The 20,297-nt window shown below is 40.2% G+C and overlaps 1 protein-coding gene across 2 annotated transcripts in view; it reads left to right on the top strand.

Moving 5' to 3' along the window:
- Window positions 1–10,736: 10,736 nt before the first annotated feature.
- PON1 (paraoxonase 1) overlaps window positions 10,737–20,297 on the top strand; it is a 26,138-nt gene continuing 16,577 nt past the window's right edge. Inside the window, exons 1-4 of one of the 2 annotated variants that reach the window (XM_017525151.2) lie at window positions 10,737–11,038; window positions 16,216–16,286; window positions 17,742–17,797; window positions 19,037–19,205. In XM_017525151.2, coding sequence (XP_017380640.1) covers window positions 10,965–11,038; window positions 16,216–16,286; window positions 17,742–17,797; window positions 19,037–19,205 — 370 coding nt within the window. In that variant the 5' untranslated portion in view covers window positions 10,737–10,964. The remainder of the gene's footprint in view (window positions 11,039–16,215; window positions 16,287–17,741; window positions 17,798–19,036; window positions 19,206–20,297) is intronic. The other variant, XM_017525152.2, reaches the window with a different exon arrangement.

Genomic DNA, 20,297 nt, shown 5'->3' with positions numbered 1-20,297 from the left:
TTATTGAAGATTTTTGCATCTATGTTCATCATGGATATTGGCCTGACGTTTTCTTTTCTTGTTGAGACTCTGCTGGGTTTTAGTATCAGGATGATGTTGTTCTCATAAAATGATTTGGGAAGAATTCCCTCTTTTTGGATTATTTGGAATAATTTCAGAAGGAATGGTGCCAGCTCCTTTTTGTATGTTTGGTAGAATTCGGCTGTGAACCCGTCTGGACCTCATCTTTTTTTGGGTGGTAGGCTCTTAATTGCTGCTTCAACTTCAGACCTTGCTATTGGTCTATTCAGGGTTTTGACTTCTTCCTGGTTTAGGCTTGGGAGGAGGCAAGTGTCCAGGAATTTATCCATTTCTTCCAGGTTTACTAGTTTATGTGCATAGAGTTGTTTGTAATAATCTCTGATGATGGTTTGAATTTCTGTGGAATCTGTGGTGATGTCCCCTTCATCATTTTTTATTGCATCAATTTGGTTATTCTCTCTTTTCTTTTTTATTAATCTGGCTAGTGGTCTATTTTGTTGATCTTTTTGAAAAACCAGCTCTGGGATTTATGGATTTTTTGAAGGGTTTTTTGTGTCTCTATCTTCTTCAGTTCTGCTCTGGTCTTAGTTATTTCTTGTCTTCTGCTAGGTTTTGAGTTTTTTTGATCTTGCTCCTCTAGCTCTTTCAATATTGACGATAGGCTGTCAATTTTAGATCTCTCCTTGCTTCTCATGTGGGCACTTATTGCTATATATTTTCCTCTAGAGACTGCTTTAAATGTGTCCCAGAGATTCTGATATGTTGTGACTTCATTCTCTTTGGTTTCAAAGAACATCTTTATTTCTGCCTTCATTTCATTGTTTATTCAGTCAACATTCAAGGGCAAGTCATTCAGTTTCCATGAAGCTGTGCGGTTCTGAGTTAGTTTTTGAATTCTGAGTTCTAACTTGATGGTCTCTTGTGGTCTGAGAGACTGTTTGTTATGATTTCTGTTCTTTTGCATTTGCTGAGGAGTAATTTACTTCAAATTATGTGGCCAATTTTAGTGTAGGTTTGATGTGGTGCTGAGAAGAATGTATATTCTGTGGATTTGGGGTGGAGAATTCTGTAAATGTCTAATAGGTTTGCTTGGTCCGGGTCTGAGTTCAAGTCCTGGATATCCTTGTTAGTTTTCTGTCTGGTTGATCTGTCTAATGTTGACAATGGGGTGTTAAAGTCTCCCACTATTATTGTGTGGGAGTCTAAGTCTCTTTGTAAGTCATTAAGCACTTGCCTTATGTATCTGGGTGCTCCTGTATTGGGTGCGTATATATTTAGGATAGCTAGCTCTTCTTCTTGCATTGATCCTTTTACCATTATGTAATATCCTTCTTTGTCTCCTTTGATCTTTGTTGCTTTAAAGTCTAATTTATCAGAGATGAGAATTACAACTCCTGCTTCTTTTTGCTCTCCATTTGCTTGGTAAATCTTCCTCCATCCCTTTATTTTGAGCCTTTGTGTATCCTTGCATGTGAGATGGGTTTCCTGGATACAGCACATTGATGGGTTTTGGCTTTTTATCCAATTTGCCAGTCTGTGTCTTTTGATTGGGGCATTTAGTCCATTTACATTTAGGGTTAATATTGTTATGTGTGAATTTGATACTCCCATTTTGATGCTAGCTGGCTGTTTTGCCCATTAGTTGATGCAGATTCTTCATTGTGTTGATGCTCTTTACCATTTGGTATGTTTTTGGAGTGGCTGGTACTGGTTTTCCTTTCAATGTGTAGAGCCTCTTTCAGGAGCTCTTGTAAAGCAGGCCTGGTGGTGACGAAATCTCTGAGTACTTGCTTGTTCGCAAAGGATTTTATTTTTCCTTCACTTATGAAGCTTAGTTTGGCTGGATATGAAATTCTGGGTTGAAAGTTCTTTTCTTTAAGGATGTTGAATATTGGCCCCCACTCTCTTCTGGCTGTAGGGTTTCTGCTGAGAGATCTGCTGTGAGTCTGATGGGCTTCCCTTTGTGGGTAACCCGACCTTTCTTTCTGGCTGCCCTTAGCATTTTCTCCTTCATTTCGACCCTGGTGAATCCGACCATTATGTGCCTTGGGGTTGCTCTTCATGAGGAATATCTTTGTGGTGTTCTCTGTGTTTCCTGGACTTGAATATTGGCCTGCCTTGCTAGGTTGGAGAAGTTTTCCTGGATAATATCCTGAAGAGTATTTTCCAGCTTGGATTCATTCTCTTCGTCACATTCAGGTACACCTATCAAATGTAGATTACGTCTTTTCACATAGTCCCACGTTTCTTGGAGACTTTGTTCATTCCTTTTTACCCTTTTTTCTCTAATCATGCCTTCTCATTTTATTTCATTGAGTTGATCTTTGACCTCTGATATCCTCTCTTCTCCTTGGTCAGTTCGGCTGTTGAAACTTGTGCATGCTTCGCGAAGTTCTCCTGTTGTGTTTTTCAGCTCCATCAATTCACTTATATCCCTTTCTAAGTTGTCCATTCTCATTAGCATTTCGTCAAATCTTTTTTCAAGGTTCTTAGTTTATTTGCATTGGGTTAGACATGTTCTTTTAGCTCACAGATGTTTCTTACTACCCACCTTCTGAAGCCTGATTCTGTCATTTCATCACACTCATTCTCCATCCAGCCTTGTTCCCTTGCTGGTGAGGAGTTGTGATCCCCTGTAGGGGAAGAGGTGTTCTGGTTTCAGGTGTTTTCATCCTTTTTGTGCTGGTTTCTTCCCATCTTTATGGATTTATCTACCTGTCGTCTTTGTAGTTGCTGACTTTCAGATTGGGTCTCTGAGTGGACGTTGTTTGTTGATGATGAAGTTAGTTCTGTTTCTTAGTTTTCCTTCTAACAGTCTGGCCCCTCTGGGGTAGGGCTGCTGAGGTCCACTCCAGGCCCTGCTTGCCTGGGGATCACCTGCAGCAGCTGCAGAACAATAAGGGTTACTACCAGTTTCTTCTTCTGCTGTCTTTGTCCCAGAAGGATACCCACCAAATGTCAGTCTGACCTCTCCTTTATGAGGTGACTCTTTGGATATACAGAGGTCACGGAGCTGCTTGAGGAGACAGTCTGTCCTTTACAGGAGCTCAAGTGCTAAACTGTGAGCTCCGTTGTTCATTCAGAGCTGCTGGGCAGGCACGTTTATGTCTGCTGCAGCAGAACTCATAAACCGCTTTTTGTTCCCAGGTGCTCTGTCCCAGGGAGTTAGGGCTTTATTTATGAGTTTCCATTGTGTCACTGCCTTTTTTTTTCAGTGCTGCCATGCCCAGCAAGGAGATAGCCTAGTCACTGTCTGCCTGCAGAGGCTTTGCTGAGCTGCTATGGGCTCCACCCAGCTGCCATGTGAACTTCCTGGCATCCCTGTTTATATGGGTGTAGTTAGGACTGCCTCGGCAGTGGTGGCCCACCTCTGTATTGGCAGACTCTCTCTGTAATGGCAGGTTGCCTTGGCAACGGCAGGCAGCCTCAGCAGTGTCAGGTTGCCTTGGCAATGGCAGGCTGCCTCAGCAATGGCGGACTACCTCCATAGTGGTGGAGTGCCTTGGTAATGGTGGATGCCCCTCCCCCACAGAGCTGGACTGTCCCAGGTTCAGCTGTGCTTGCTGTGAAACTCTCAATCCAGAAAGTTTTTGATTGCTGTTCTTTTGTAGGGGTGGGACCAGCCGAGCCTGATCACCTGGCTCCCTGCCTCAGAGACTTCTTTTTTTTTTCTTAGTTGAACAGTTGACTCTCTCCCAGGTGTTCCGGTTGCCTATTGAAAAGGTGCTGGGATCTGTGTGATTTCCCGTGCAGTGACTCACTGCACCGCGGCGCTGAGATTCGTGGTACTTTTTTTTACCCAGGAATCTCCTGGCCTGGCTCCCTGTTCAGTCCCCTTTTAATCAGATCAATGGGCTATTTCCCGGGGCTCCAATTGCCAGCTAAAAGGTCACCTGGACTAGTGAATTTTGTATGGAGAACCGCTGCGCCGGGGCGCCGAGAAAGCAGCTGTGCCGACCAAAACAGCCGCACTGGCAACCAGTGGGGCTCCTCTGCCTGGGAATCTCCTGGTTTGTGGGCAATAAAAATGCGGCGTCCACTCACCCTCTGTGCTTTCACTGGGAGCTGCAATCCTGAGCTGTTCCTAAATGGCCATCTTTTATCTTCCTCTCCTGTAATAATTTTTAAACATTCATTCATATATTCAACAATATTTGTTGAGCATCTAGATTTTGTTAGATGCTGTACCAGGCATTAGAGCTATAACAACAAGCAAGGCATTGTTACATGAGCTTCTGGTCTAGTGAGAAAAACAGTACAGTAATAAAGCATTAACAACATAGAGTAGCAGGGATAATAAAGAAGCAGCATGGTGCAATGAGATGTACAAGAAGGGTATTCAAGATTTAGACGTAAGGAAAAAAATTTAGTAGAAATAAATTCCAAAAAGGTGCCTGAAGGAGCAAGTAGGATTTGATCATGTTACGAATGGGGACTAGTATCCACACCCTCTTGTAATTCCTTCCCCTTGAGAGAACAGAATGAATACAACATGGCAAAAATGATACATCAATTTGAAAATTAGGTTACAAAGAGATGGTGACTTCCACCTTGCTTGTTAAAAGGAGATCACAGCCCTGGCTTATTCCTGGGTTAGGGCTTGGAAATGACTTGGAAATGACTCTGAGGCAGAAGCACCAGATAAGTTGTAGTCATACTCCTGGCCCACAGAAAGTGAGAAGTGATGTTTGTGGTTATAAGTTGATACATTTTAGGCTTGTTACACAATGGTATATAACTAATACATCTGTAGATAAGCGAGGTGTATATAGGTGTGAAAGGCATGAGAGAGGGAGTGCAAATAGGCATTAAGAAATTCGGAGGTAAAGGATGTATCTATTACCTTGATGCCTGTGATGATTTTGTGGGTGAGTATAAATGTCAAAACTTACTGATTTCTATATATTGACTCATATATATTGAATTATAAAAATATGTAATTATATTTATTATAAATGTGTGCAGTTTATTATATATAAATTATATCTCAATAAAGATGTTTGGTTTTTTAAATGGGGAATAAAAAGGTTATGAAAAACAGTGTTTCAGGCAAAAGAGCAAATGAAAACAAAAGCCCAGATAAAGAGCTCCAAAGAGAGGAGACCATTTCAAAGTAACTGATTGACCACTAGATATTAATTACTCCAGAGTTTTCACTTTTCTTTTAGACAAGGTTTCTTCATGTCTGACCTGGACATGATGGGCTTCAGGGGTTGATGTAGAAAATTCCTGAAATGAGATGTGAGTGTTGTATATATGTCTTACATGAATCCAAAAACAGGGTTTACAGAGTTTCAAAGTTATGTTCCTTTAAAAAAAAGTTAATAGTCACTGCTCTCATGTCTCATAGAGCAGAACAAATACATTTTAAAAGATTCATATATGATCTAATTTATGGATGGTTTGTACCACATATGTGCACTTTAAATGATAAGACCCATGTGAGCGGAGCCTATGTCTGTTCTTTTTTAAAATAGAAAAATAAAAATTATGTATATTTATTATGCATAATATGATGTTTTGAAATATGTATACATTGTAGAATGGCTAAACTGAGTTCATTAACATATGCATCAACTCACCTACTTATCACTCTGTATGCTAGAACACTTAAAATCTACTCTCTTGGCAATTTTCAAGAATATAGTATATTGTTATCAACTATAGTTATCGTGTTGTGCAATAGATCTCTTTAATTCCTCTTATCTAACTGAAATTTTCTATCTATTGACAAACATCTCCCAAACACTTCCCCTCCCCCAGCCCCTGATCCTCTCTACTCCTATGAGTTCAACATTTTTAGATTTCACAAATAAATGAGATCATGTTATATGTGTCTTCTTGTGCCTGGTTTATTTCACTTAACAAAATCTCCTCTGGGTTTATACATGTTGTTGTGAATGACAGGATTTTCTTTCTTTTTAAAGGCTGAATAGTATTCTATTGTGTACATATCATATTTACTTTATAAGCTTCTGTTTATTCATGTTGTTTTGTGAAGAGGCAGAGTGTAGATCCTGGTCTTTGGATGATGATGGTGATATCCTATAGATTTTACTCTTGGAACCCCTAGGAATTCCATTCCTGGACTTAATGATGCATTCTTTTTTATTCCAATCTGAAATACCTTTCTCATCCACAGTCTACTGCATCCCAGATACCCTCAAATGCAAATTGACACTGAGTCCCACTTAAACTAGCACCCCCAAGTCCAACCTCCACTTCACATGTTCCATCCTCAGCTTTAGGAACTTCAGCTCCTTAAATGAACACTTTTAATATCCTTTTATGATCTGGAAGCAAATGTATTGCAAATACCTCATGTGAAATAAAATTTGTTAGCTTGGGAACCTTAGGGGAAGAAAGAAGAGACAAGTTGGAAGAAAGAGAGGATGGGAAAAAATGGGACCTCCTCGTCATGGCCTTCCCTATGACGAATCTCTACAAATTAAGGAATAGTGAGGGCTAAGGTCTCAATTCGGAGGAGCAAATCTCAAGATCAACTAGATTCATACTTCGGAGAAATATACTTTTCTCCTGTAAGAGATGAGGATCAGGAACCATGAAGCATCTTTTTTTTTCTTGGGGCAGTTCAGTTGCCTTTCTGCCTCCCTACATAGTAAATTTACCTGTGAATGTTGTGAGATTAGGGAGATGAGAGGACATTTAGTTAGATTAAATGTTTGAGTCACAACAGAAGTCAACACAACAAGATGTGGTCTCTATCTTTGCATCTTATCCCACATTATCAAATCCCAAGCATTGACTTGGGAAACCTTTGCTCTTGTATTTGAAAGAGATGAGTAGGTTAGGGGAAGGAAGGAGGACAAGACTGGTTGTCAAAAGAGGGAAAAGAGAACAAAGAGAATAAATAGACAATGACTTCAAACAAATACCATGGATTTTTGTGCAAGAAAGACCACTTGGGTTCTTTAAGGCCCATGGGACAACTGGATCAGAAAAGAAGAGAATGGCATCTCTAGTTTACTCCCAAACCACCTTTCACTCCCTGCTCTTCCTGCCTCCTTTATCCCTGTCTCCTTGCCATTCTTTTATACTTTCCCTACCTCTACAAATATTTGAGCACTTACTATGTGCCAGAAACTGTTCTAAGAGTTAGAGAGAAGGTAGTTAGCAAGTTAGTCAAGGTCTGTGCCCTCTAAAAGTTTACATGCTAGTAAGGGAAGGCAGTTGGCATTAAGTAAATAAATAGATAAGGAAAATGATTTCCTATGGAGCACTGTGAAGACAAGGATGATAGAGTCCTTAATAACAGGTATAGCACAGCCTCAATTAGTCAGATCAGTCCCAGCTGAACAACACACTATTTGGAAGAAGAATCCTAGAGACCCTACTGTGCCAGGAAATAATCTCTTGGTTGCTAGATCATGGTAAAGTGAGGGAGGATTCCAGGGAAGAGAGAATGGTCAGTATTGTAGAGGACCTGTAGGGGGACCTGAGGAAGTGGTTATTTACCAATCTCTATAGAAATATGTCATTACTCTAATAACCAGTAATTCTGTAATGGTACCAACCATTTGATATCAGTGCTGAGGTCTTAGGAACCCAGGGGAAGAGGGTGCAGGTAAAGACTACTCTAGATGGTAATATTAGGAAAGGCCTTTCAGAAGAAGTGGCATTTAAGCTAAGACCTGAAAGACAAGATAGAGAAATGCAAGGTGCCATCGGGGAGTTAAGTCAGGGAGATGGGAAGAGGATTCTAGCCAAAGAATAGCGAAGACAAAGATGGAGAAGTGCAATGAATTTGGTGCAGGTACAGAATGGTACAAAAGCTAATGTTGCTGCAATGTTATGCTGAGTGAATTATAAGAAATTAGGTCAGATGGTAAGCACAGCCCAGATCTTGTGGGGCCTTTTAGACCACGATAAGAAAGTAAAATGAGAAGCCACAAGAGGGAGGACTTTAAGCAGGGAAATGATATAACCTGATTTACATTTTTAAAAGATTACATGGGCCTTGGTAAGAAGAATGGATTTGTGGGGAGGGTGATTAGGGAGAGAACAATGGAGAAGCTGTTCTAGCCTGAACCAGAGTAAGGTCAGTGGAAATGGGGAAAAGTGGGTGGATTCAAGAGTATTGGAAAGTTGTGGTGGTTTCAAAGAGGGAACTATACATTCTTGGATACGTGGGTTAGGCAATTTTTGCATCGTTATAAACACCTGAGGCTGGGTAATTTTTTTTTTAAGAGGTTTAATTGGCTCATGGTTCTGTAGACTGTACAGGAAGCATGGTGTCAACAACTGCTCAGGTGCTGGTGAGGGCCTCAGAAAGCTTACAATCATGGCAGAAGGTCATGGGGAGCCAGCATGTCACATGGAAAAAGAGGCAGTGGGAGTGGGGGAAGGTGCTACAGTCTTTTAAACAACCAGACCTCATGTGAACTTAGAGCAAGATAACTCATTAGTTACCATAAGGATGGCACCAAGACAATTCAGAGGGATCTGTTCCCATAGCCCAGACACCTCCCACCAGGCCCTACCTCTACCACTGGGGATCACATTTCAGCATGAGATATGGAGGGGACAAATATCCAAACCATATCAATATGCCTCAAGGAATATGGAGGGAAGCCTCAAGACGTGAATTTAATTCTTCTCTGCTTGAATGTAAACTGGAGTTAGTAGTTTGTATCTAACAAACAGAATATGGCAGAAGTTAGGAGATGACATTTCAGAAGTTAGGTTAATAAAAAATTATGGCATCCATTTTAGATGTATGCTGTCTCACCCTTTCAGATTAATCATTCTAGTGAAAATCAGCTACCTTTTTCTGCTGTGGTTCTGTAGAGAGGCCCATGTATCAAGGGACTGAAGTCTCCCAAGAGCTGTGTGAGTAATCTTGGAGGCTGATCTCACCTCACCCACTTCAGTTGAGCCTTCAGATGAGACAGCAATTCACACTGACAGCTCAGGTGCTAACTCATGACAGAGCTTGAGCCAGAGGTTTCTAGCTATGCCATGCCTGAATTCCTGACCCAAGAAGTGATGAGATAATAAGTGTTTGTTGTTTTTAATGGTGAGGCTTTGGTGTAATTTGTTATGCAGCATATGATAACTAATACACAATGGAACCTATAGGACTGACTGATCTTTTTGATGCAAGAGGGTGTGAGGAGAAGAGACAGATGAAAGAAGATATATAAATTTTGGACTTGAACAACTGGATGGACACATTTTGAAAAGCTATTAGACACCCCAGTGGGAATGTCAACCAGGCAGCCTGCTGGCCCCTGACTAAATTCCTTACATACTGTTTATGAGCATAAGGAAATGATCGTTTGGTTCAGCAACTAATCTTGGGAAATATCTCCAATCTTCCATTCTTGCCTTAACCCATTCTAATATGGCTTTGGTCTTTTGACTTCTATAGAATTTGTTCTTATTAAATCACCCATTGTATCCATGTTATCAAACTCAGTAGTTTCTTCTCTGCCATAAGCATACTCAATTCATAGCCACCTTGGACACAGATCATCAGTCTCCTGTTTTCAAATACTCATCTCTTTGGGATCCAGTGGTTCTCCTCTCTTAAGTAGATTATTCTGCTCCACCTGGTGTTAACCAGAGTGTCTTAGCCAGTGGTAATCAGTTGGTGGACAAGCTGTGGTGGCTGGGCTTCTCTAAATGATCCAGGACCATTTCATTCATGTTTACTTCCTTGGGGCCAATGGTTAGAAGGTTGGCTTCAGCTGACCACTTTCCCTCTCTATATGTTCATGGCCTTTTAAGATGGATGCTCCAGTGGAGTGGTCAGATTTACTACATGGAAGCTCAAGGCCGAAGAGTAAGTGTTCAGAAGGAGCAGGGAAAGAGGGAAGTAGTTACAATGTGAGGCCAAAGAAGCACTTTCCCAAGAAAACTAAGGGTGATAAGTAAAGCATGTTGGTATTGTCTGGCAATATTCCGGAAAAGATGAAAGGACAGATGTTGCAGAAGAGAGAAAGTATAACTGGGACCAAAAGCCTTGAGAAGGAAAGAGACAGAGCAAATCATTCATAGTAACAGCAGACAGCAGAGAAGAGAGATGGGGTTGTACAGAGGCACCTCCTTTGGGTCTTTAGTCAAATGTACCCTTATCAGTGAGGCTTTCCCTGACTGCCCGTTCTTAAGCAGAGGATATTCTTTATCTCCTTTCTTGTTTATGTGTTTTCTTCATAACATATGTACATATCCATAATACATGCATCACCTAGAGCATTATATATGCCATAGTGACATGTTGTGCTGATTTCTCAATTGACTACCCCACCGAAATGAACGTAAGCTTGAGGAAGACTTTTTGTCCTGTTCTCTAGCATCTAGAGCAGTGCTTGGCACATAGCAGGTACTCAATACATGTCAACTGCATGAGGAAATGAATGAGCTGTGTGGGGATGTACTTGAGTGAACTGTAAGATCAGAAGTGGTGTTGAGAGAAAGATGCTTGAAATCCAGATGTTGGAAGGTGGCACAGAGTGGTAACCCCTAAGAAAAGTTAGATCTTAGGGGTTCCTACTACAGCCCTCCCTTCCTCACTTTTTTGGCTGTCACCGTGATCAAGCTACTAAATTCCTCTGAGCCCCAAGGATCCGGCTGGCACAAAGCGAATGCTCACCAAAGCTTGACTGTCCTTTCCCACAGCTATTTTCTTCAACTTGCTTGATCTCCCCTCCCCAACTGGACTAGGCACCTATTCTCGGTCTTCTCTCTTTACAGTTGGAGGGAGCAAAATGAGGCGCTTGGCTCAAGGAGCGCAGCCCTGGCGGTGTGGGCTGACTGCGAGCCACGCCTTCCGTGCACCTGGTCTGCCCAGCGGGCTGCGGACCCGGCGGGGAGGGGCGGGACTGGCCAGTCCCAAAGCTGTCTGAGCGGGGCTGCAGCTGCAGGCAGGCAGTCTCCTAGCCCGTCGATGTCTGAGCCCATCCATCCGTCTGTCCCCAGCCATGGCGAAGCTGATTGTTCTCACTCTCTTGGGGCTGGGACTGGCACTCTTCAGGAACCACCAGTTTTCTTACCAGTAAGTAGGTTTTGGTGAGGGCTGCAGCCTTCATCTGCCTTACCCCCTGCCAGCTCCATGAACCCCCAGAAAGTAGGGTCCAAGGCTGTTAACAGAACATTTATAGGCAGGTACTAGATGCGCTGCGCGGGGGGTTCAGAAATGTTTGTTGAGCCATCATGTGTCACTTGAAAACAAACCCTTGCTCATGGCTTGAGACATGGGATAAGGAGGCAATTGCCATGAGTGTGAGTGGCCAGGTTGTCAGTAGACACGAATTAATTTTTCTTGAAGATTTGTGCGCTCTGACTACAGATTCACTTCTCAACCCAGAAAGAAACTAACCAGGTGGGGGTTCTCCTGATATTTTGTGAATTAGGGAAAGGAATCCCATCCCTTCTGCACCTTGATTGCCTGGCATAACAAACCTTCCAGGCTTGAAGATTCTCAATTTGAGGCTACCGAGAGCCACAGCAAAACTGCATGTGGACCTGAGCAGGTGGGAGCTAACGTGTGCTGTGATGGCCCACTTTAGTGGGGGCAGGTGGAGAAGAGGGAACCCTGGAGCCAGCATCTGATGTCCTGGGGTTTACCTCTGCCCCTTAAGTATGGGATTTGGGCAAATCACTTTACATCTCTAACGTTAGCTGTTTCATTAAACTGGAAATGGTAATATACACCTGCCTGGGACAGAGCAGCTATTCAATAAATGTTAATTTCTTGTTTCTTTCTTAAGTATTTAACAAACAGTTAAGTGCTATGTAAGGGGTGTGGGGATGTTTTAAGAATGTATCAGAAGTTTCATAACTTTTTACAAGAGTTCAAAGTCTAGAGATCATCCTGGTCTCTAAGGTTTAGTCAATAATGTCTTATTTACACTAAAGTAAAACTTAATGAAAACTAAATATTAAAAAATTATATGATCTGGACTAATTAGAAGCTTACATTCAGAATGGGTTTTTACTATTTATTGTGGAGTTTTTTTTCTAAGATTTTAAGTAACAGAATGCTATAAAAATGTAAAAAGCAGTTGGTAATCTTGGATTTTAAATCATGGAAAAATTACAGTTTGTGAGTTTTCATTAGTCACAGTGCTGTTGGCTGCCAAAGGAGATTATAGGTATAGATAAAAATATATGATAAAGATTGGGTTTTGAGACTCCTGGAGTGGCCCAGACAGAGGAAGGAAGGAAAATTGTACTCACTGTAGGAAGCCCCTAAAACCTAGCTACTCAACTGAGTCTGGGGACCAGCTGCCTGAGCATCACCTAGAGGCTCCCTGCACATGCCGTATCTCAAGCCCTGCCCCACACTGTTGAATCAGAACCAGCATCACTGAACAAACTCCCTGGGGGATTAGAGATCATGCATGCCCCAGGGAGAGAAGGGAAGAGATGATATCCTGAGGCCTGCATCAGGAGTGAGCCAAATCCCCAGGGTAGATGCATCCTTTTTTTTCTTCAGACTTGGTGTGTATATGTGTGGGGCTCACAGGAAGCTATATAGGTCTAGGCTGGAGGGAACTTGTGGCAGCATGCAAGGAATGCCTCGAGAGATTTCCGAGTTTCTCAGGTGGGAGCAGCACAGAGAAAGGAACTGAGAGAGCTCCCCTAGACCACAAGTCTCCCACCCATCTTTATAATCAACTGCATGTGGCCTCGCAGGATATGCACTGCACAAGTCCAGGGAATGCCTTGGATGATGGTAAAAACAGCTCCCCTCCCCAAATCCCAACTTGGGCTATGGAATGTTGCAGCACTACATCTGTATGGCAGCTTCCTTGTCCCTACGTTGCCAATTGCAATATGTGAGAACACTTGAGATCCCCTTCTCAGAAGGAAACCACAAAGCTAACATTGGGTCTCTCAATGTATTTCTACCATTCCATGCTTGCTGTAGGCAACACAGTTGTGGGGAGGGAGTAGTGGTAGATTCCTGATGACCTGGGCTAGATCTCATTTCTGCAACTTTCAAGTTGTCACTTTATTCCGGAAGAGTTCCAGCCTGTTTCTCCACCTGAAAATTAGGGGATAATAATACATATTACAGCATATATATATATATATATACACACACACACACACACACATTTATATAAATATATAAATAAAAAATAAATGTATATACATATACATATATAATAAATCACATATATACATATATGTGTATATGTGTACATATATATAAAAATCAGGCATATAGCAGATATCCTATAATTGTTAGCTTTTATAGCTGTCATTTGTGATCTCAAAAATCCACCTATGAAATCTAATGAGTGATTACTTAAGTATGTATTATAATCATACCTCATTGAAATTCTGAGATAAGGACAAATAATCTTCCAACCATACAGTCTCCCCTATGAATGCAACCAACACCATCTTCTCAGTCTGATGTACTTGCCTAGTATCGTCGGGAGACACGTCAGTAGACATCTTCTGAGTACCTTCTCTTTGCAAACATTGTGTTCCTGCTAGAGGTTATAAGAATGAATAGGATGCAGTATTCACTCACCAATTTTAGAATCTACTGGGAGCAAAAGATCAAAAACTGACAGCTGCAGAACAATATGGTAAGAAAGTTGACAGATGTGTATGTGAAGATTCTTGAGGATGAACTAAGGCATTATTAATCCCAACACAGAAGACTAGGAGAAGCTATAAAGCATCATGAGTAGGGGTCTTCCCCGGGGGTACTGGGGAGCCCTCTCTTACATCTTCTCTCATTTCTTGATCTCTGTGGGTACTGGCTCCTCTTCATCTTCTGCCATGAGTGGAAGCAACCTGAGCCCCTCACCAGATGCAGATGCCCAATCTTGAACTTTCCAGGCATCCAGAATCATAAGCCAAATAAACCTTTTTTCTTTATCAGTTTTTCAACCTCAGATGTTCCTTTATAGCAACACAAAGCAGACTCAGACAAGTTCACAGCAAAGGCTGTGTGATTTTTGCACAGAGTTCAGAGTCTAGTGAATCAGAGACTTATCTCAGACATTGAACCTTATCTCATAGGCCCAGAACATTTGGACTTAAGCCTTTGACAAGATATTTCCTAATACATTGAAGATGAGGTAGAAAAAATATGAACTGGAGGATAATAACACAGGTGGGTTAGTTTTCAGGTGCATCTTCCAGCTCTTAAGCAGTGTTATCTGTAGATTTTGGCTGGTTAGAGAACTGAATGTGAGCTTTGTGTTCATACTTGAGTTCCAATACCTGCTCAGCCACTTCTTAACTGTTATAAAGAACATTCTAGGTGAAGGGGAAAGTGTGAGCAAATAAAAAGAGGTGTGAAAGAGATATAGGGAAAAGAGCCCTTGGTATCTTTTGTGAACCCATATGTTTGGTGACCCTTGTGAGCCAGGCAGCATGCGTATTCTTCCCATGTGGTTTTGAGTCTAAGAAAGTGAATTTGACTATCCTTGGTGTTTTTCACAAGTCTTGGCCCATTTAGTGATTTTTACATCCTTGAATCTCTCCTTCCATGCCAGTCTTAGTGTTTTCCTTGGTTATGACCATCACCTTTAACATCTTGTACCTGCCCTTTTGTTCCTTGAGGGCATGCTGCAAATATTCACTACATGGGGTTGTTTTTAAATGGTGGGTAACAAAATCAACTTAGTAGATAATTACCAACATTTTAAAATAAATGAAACATAATTGGACAGAAAAGTTAGGAATGAGTCACAAAGATGAGGGCAAGTACTGTTTTGTGAAGCTTGATTCAGATGTGTATGTATATATGTGTCCATGTACTGGGTGTTCATACCATATAAAATACTTTTCCTAATGTGAGTCTCAGTCTGAAAAGTTTGTAAGCCACTGTTCTATCACTTCCCTTTTTATTTCCTTATTGTGGATTTTTGCAATTATAATGTCAGATTTCCATTTTTGAAATGCCTTTCCATTTCTCCAGTCATGGGACAGATTCCATCTTTCCTTTGAAGTCTTCTAAGTTCACATCTATCAATTAGAAAACCACAATCTCATCACAGACCAAGCTGTCTTCATCTATTCACTCATCTCTGTATTTATAGTACCTAGACTGGTGGTTCTTTACTCTGGTTGTGCGTTGGGACAAATGGCAGTACTTTACAAAGCAGATTACTGGACCCCACTCCTTGCCTCTTAGATCAGATTTTCTTAGAGCATGAAATTGATAGCCAGTGGTTTGATGGTAGAAACATACTCATTTTTTTTTCCTGAATGAATGAATGAAAGGCCAATCGCCCCCAAATTCCTATCATTTCTTACCACATCAGTAATAATTTTATCTAGCATGTCTGTTACCCCAGTAGCCCATCCTCCTCCTCCTGTGAGTTCAAATCATCAGAAGGACAAGTAAATTTCTCAGCCTATTTGAAGCCAAATAAGATTTCTAGGGATTTTTGGATAATTGTCACTACTTGCTATGACAATATTGTATCACTAGTTCTCAAAAAAAAAAAAAGTTTATTGTTTAAATCTCTTGGTTGTGCTGACATCTTTCAAATGCCACATCAGTTGCTTTGCTCTGTTCAGACAGCCAGCTGGTACTTCCCTGTCACATCTGTTCACTTTTCCTTTGTCCTTTACTCAGACGTTCCCCATGGTGTTTATGCACTCATAGGTAATAAGTTGCCCCTGTGTATATGTGCGTTCATGTGTGAGTACACGTGTGTGTGTGAAATGCCTTTTTACATGCAGGCCTTGTGTATGATTTTCTGAAGTTAGAAATCCTTTCAACATACTGGCATTTTTCAAGTGCTACATCATAAAGCAGATGCCCAGTTCAGGCTGTGGAGATAGACTGGGCATATGAGTAGGAGGCTGCCCATCTGTCAGCAACTCCAAAATATCAATGGAATAAACTGGAACCATGTTGCCATTTACTCAGACTTTCCACCTAGGGGTCCTTACACACTGATGAAATTGCTCCTGTTCCTGCCAAAGTACACAGAGCCCTGGAGAGTATACTAGGTATCTCTTTTGTATACCTATTCACCTCTGCTAAACAAATAGTAAATATTGTACCCAGAGTTCCCCACCTGTCTTGCCCTGGCCTTGCCTGGAAAAATTGCAGGTGGCAGGGACCACTAACTCTGGAGTTGAAACTCAGGCAAGGTACAGTGCAGGAGAACTTGTGGGGCTGCTTACCATTGCAACTTAATTATAATTTCTGAATAGTTTTATGTGTGTTTTATTTTTTCTTCCCCACAGAACACGACTTAATGCTTTCCGAGAGGTAGAACCCATGGAACTTCCTAAGTGTAATTTAGTTAAAGGAATTGGTATGTATGTGAGAGGAAGAAGGGTCTCATTTGAACTTCTAATATTTTTTTGCTTTTTATGTGATTAATGTGCCTGTTAAATTTTGTCCAAAAATAAAACTTTGAACCATGATAATCAATGGTAGTTAATGATAAATACCATGTTGTTTGACTTTTGACTTCACCAATATATTGCCAAGGTGTTGGAAGTTTTGGTTGTTTGTTTTGGTTTGATCAATAGAGCAAAAAAAAAAAAAAAATAGAATAATGTTTGATTCCATGGTAATCTAACCTGAGGAGATGGCAGAAGAGGGGAGGGAGAGCCAGATAAAACAGTGAATAAAGTTAACTTTTTAAAGAAAAGTTCTGACAGGCCTTTGCAATTATCACAAGGCTTCTCCTTATGCACCTCTCTTTTGATATCGGAGAGGAAATTTTTTTCCAGAAGCTCTCAGCAGATTTCCTCTTAGATTTCATTCCTAAGAACTGGAAGAGAGGCTGTTGCCCCAGGTGCAAAGGAAGCTGGGAAAGTAATTATCAGGCCTCCAATGTGGGAGGCAGGCCCTATCAGCAAAGATAAAAGGGTAGGAGAATTGCAACTGGGAGGTAACCAACAAGGAGAGTCCCTGGGCTTAGCTCTCCAGCTGGTGTTTTGCTTTTGTTATGTTTTGGGTTTTTGTTGTTGTTGTTGTTCCTTTAGAATTATTCATCTCAGTTGGTTAAATCTCAGGAGGCTAGATCAGAAGACGTAGTATTATTAAATTTCACTAGATACCTTATGGTGCAACTTTTTTTCTAGAAAAATATGACATTGATATCAGATATCACTGGGTTTTTGAAAAGCATACATTTCAACTAAGTGTATAAATACCTATCAAATAGTTCATTTTTCTCTACATAAATTGAAACGTTAAAAATTTACATGTACTTAAAGTATAACTTGAAGACAGTGATATTTTACTGATGTTTATAATTAGTAATAAAAATTCATATTCTTGATCACCTAAAATGTATCCCCATTTTAACTTAAGTATTTGGAATTTGCTTATATTTTCAATTTGGCTTTCCAAAGGTTTTACTGATTTGGAACTATTAAGTATAACATATATTTGTAATTTACCCTGTATCTTTAGAAAACAGCAAGTTCTTTTCAAATAATCATGGGTTTTGTACATCTTGTGAATTTCTATGAACTTTAAGAGGATTCAGTTTCTGAGGAAAAAGTTCTAGTCCATCAATTTAAAACAAATATAGTAAGTGTAAATTTCAATTATACTTGTTAATATATTAATATATTTAAAATTTCCATATAGTCACATTCATCAGTTTGAATAAATGAAAGAATGAATTATTCTGAACCTATTAAATAAGAGTAATATATAGCCCCAGTTTCAGGTGAGGTGTGATGAAGAATTTGATCCATTTTCTGCAATGATATGAAACAACCTGTACTTTCTATTCTTTTTTTTCTGGTAGAAACTGGCTCTGAAGACTTGGAGATACTGCCTAATGGACTGGCTTTCATTAGCTCCGTGAGTGCTTTCTTTTACTTTCTGTGTTCTAGAACGTTTTCTAGGACCTGCAGTTTAAGTCTTTCACTTAGGCTTTCTGTATACCAATGCCCACTTTCAAATAAAATGAGTAGTTATGGTTTAAAAAACAAACTGTGTATGCATTTACACTAGTGCTATAATTATGATCATGTGTGTTCTATGCATATTTGTGTTCTTGGATCTACATTTAACTCATATTACCTTAGCTTCTATTGCAGAAATTTGTTTGTGAGTTCAATGTATTCAAGAGTGGTTTTCCCATTCAACTATCTATTCCTTGAAGCACTTAAAATTGCCATATTCAAATATTTGCTAAATTAAGTATACATTTAATATATACTACTTCCCATGTCATTTCAACTTTTACATTTTTTTAACATCTTTCAGATTAAGCCCTTTAATTTAAAATTATTGATAAGTCATCCCACAATTCCCAAACCTTGAAGAGAGAATCTATCATATTTGTTGAAATTCTCCTGCATATAGATTGCTATGGTAGCTAATATAGCACAAAACCAAAGAAGTGCACCATCTGGTCTAGAGATCATAACATAACAGAGTTGATAGGAAACCATAGACAATCATCCAGCCATATAAAAACCTTTGCTACCTCTTGTAATTTATTTAGTCCAGTTTTCTCTTACGAAGATGGTAGACTGGTCATCCTGGAAGGTAATGTCTTGCAAACCTTTGTTAAGCAACATAAGGCATATTTCAAGCAAAATCTTATATGGGAACCCAATATATAAAACAATAGCTTTGTTGTTTTGATTGAAGGGTAAGAAAGGAGGAGTTCCTCTGGCCCACTAAAACTTTATCTTTGAGATGCTTCCAAGGACCTACCAGGGAACAGTTTAAAAGCCATAACCAATGTTCTCTCTGTATTCCTTGCTTATATCGTTGAGGGTTATTATTAATTGCTGCTTTGGTCTGCTCTTCCATTTTTGATCTTTCTCCTGGGCTGGAAGCTGTAGTGTGGTGCACATATGACTTTGCTGCAGAGGATGAAAGGGTTTGTGTGGGGTGGCCTAGTGGAGCATGTGGCTTCCAGAAGACTTCTCTTGGGGACCCATCATACAAGCTAACTAAGAGGCTTCCTATGTGGCCATCTGTACAGCCCTGTGGTTAGGAGCAGTCAATATGAACCCATCCAGCACCTCCATTAGCATTTGAAGTACTGGTATTGTGCTTGATTTTTTCTCCTCCATGCTGTATAAGGGATTAAAATATCCTGGAATAAAGAGCTTCGACCCCAACACACCTGGAAAAATACTTCTGATGGACCTAAATGAAGAAGATCCAACAGTGTTGGAATTGGAGATCACTGGAAGTAAATTTGATTTATCTTCATTTAACCCTCATGGGATTAGCACATTCATAGATGAAGGTAACAATATTGACTGTTTATTAAAATCAAAACCAAATTTAAAACAAAACAGAAAAACATGCCAATAAATGAATTATTTTTTCTCATCAAAACAAAGCATAATCATGAATAATGTTCTTACTCTGAGTTTTAAACTTACCCCCTATGTTAATCGAACCTTATATAAAACCACTTAAATACTTGAGAATGCTAAAATATTTAAGATTTGTAAAGCACCTAATTTTGTAAAATACCAACATTAACATTATTCCTTTAATTACCATAATAATATCCAGCCCTGATCATTATAGCTTTTCCATTTTAAACGATTTTCAAGACTCAGGCATTTATAGGAACAGATTTTTCTAACCCAAGGCACTGTAACCTATATGTCCAGTGACGGAAAGTCACCATGGTCAGCTTTCTGCCCTCCCCATCACTTCAGTGCCTCCTGTCTGCTGGTTCCTCTGCTCTGTGTTCAAAATGCTGTTCTGCATGTTGGCCCTCTTCAATATAACTTGTTGGTGCCATCCTTTATATCTTTAACCCATTTATCCCTCTCTATTTGCTGTCACTTCCTTGTCTCTGTATTAACATTCAGGCCCAGTTGCACATGGTAGCACCTTAATGATTTAAGAAGATTCAATGCCCAGGCCCCAGCTCTATAGATTCTGATTCCATTGGTCTGAGGGAGGCCTGGATCATAGTGCTTGTTAAAACTTGTTCAGTTGATAAAAATGTAAGGCCAGGGTTAAGAGCCACGTTTATACCCATTGCCTCCATTTTATCATCAGACAATCCCTCATTCAGTTCCTCTTCTGGAGTTTCCCCACTGTGGGTGGCTAAAATTGCTACCTTGAGAGTCATCAATGATACTCCTATTAACAAATCTCCTCTCTTCCTTTCCTTCCTCTCCTTCCTTCCTTCGTCCCTTCATTCCTTCACCTCCTTTTATGCTGTTGACCACTTTCTCCTTTACAAAACTTGCTCTTCTCTGATACTGCAGTGCACTTAGCCATTCCAGTTCTGATCTTACTGTAGGTTTTCTCCCCAATTCATTGTTTTGTCACTCATTACCACTTCCCTGAGCACTACCTCAGAGGTTTGATCTTT

Source organism: Cebus imitator, unplaced genomic scaffold, assembly GCF_001604975.1.
Source record: "Cebus imitator isolate Cc_AM_T3 unplaced genomic scaffold, Cebus_imitator-1.0 Scaffold37, whole genome shotgun sequence".
Classification (NCBI taxonomy): domain Eukaryota; kingdom Metazoa; phylum Chordata; class Mammalia; order Primates; family Cebidae; genus Cebus; species Cebus imitator.
The sequence above is the reverse complement of the archived record's forward strand: the minus strand, read 5'-3'. Positions and strand labels throughout refer to the sequence as shown.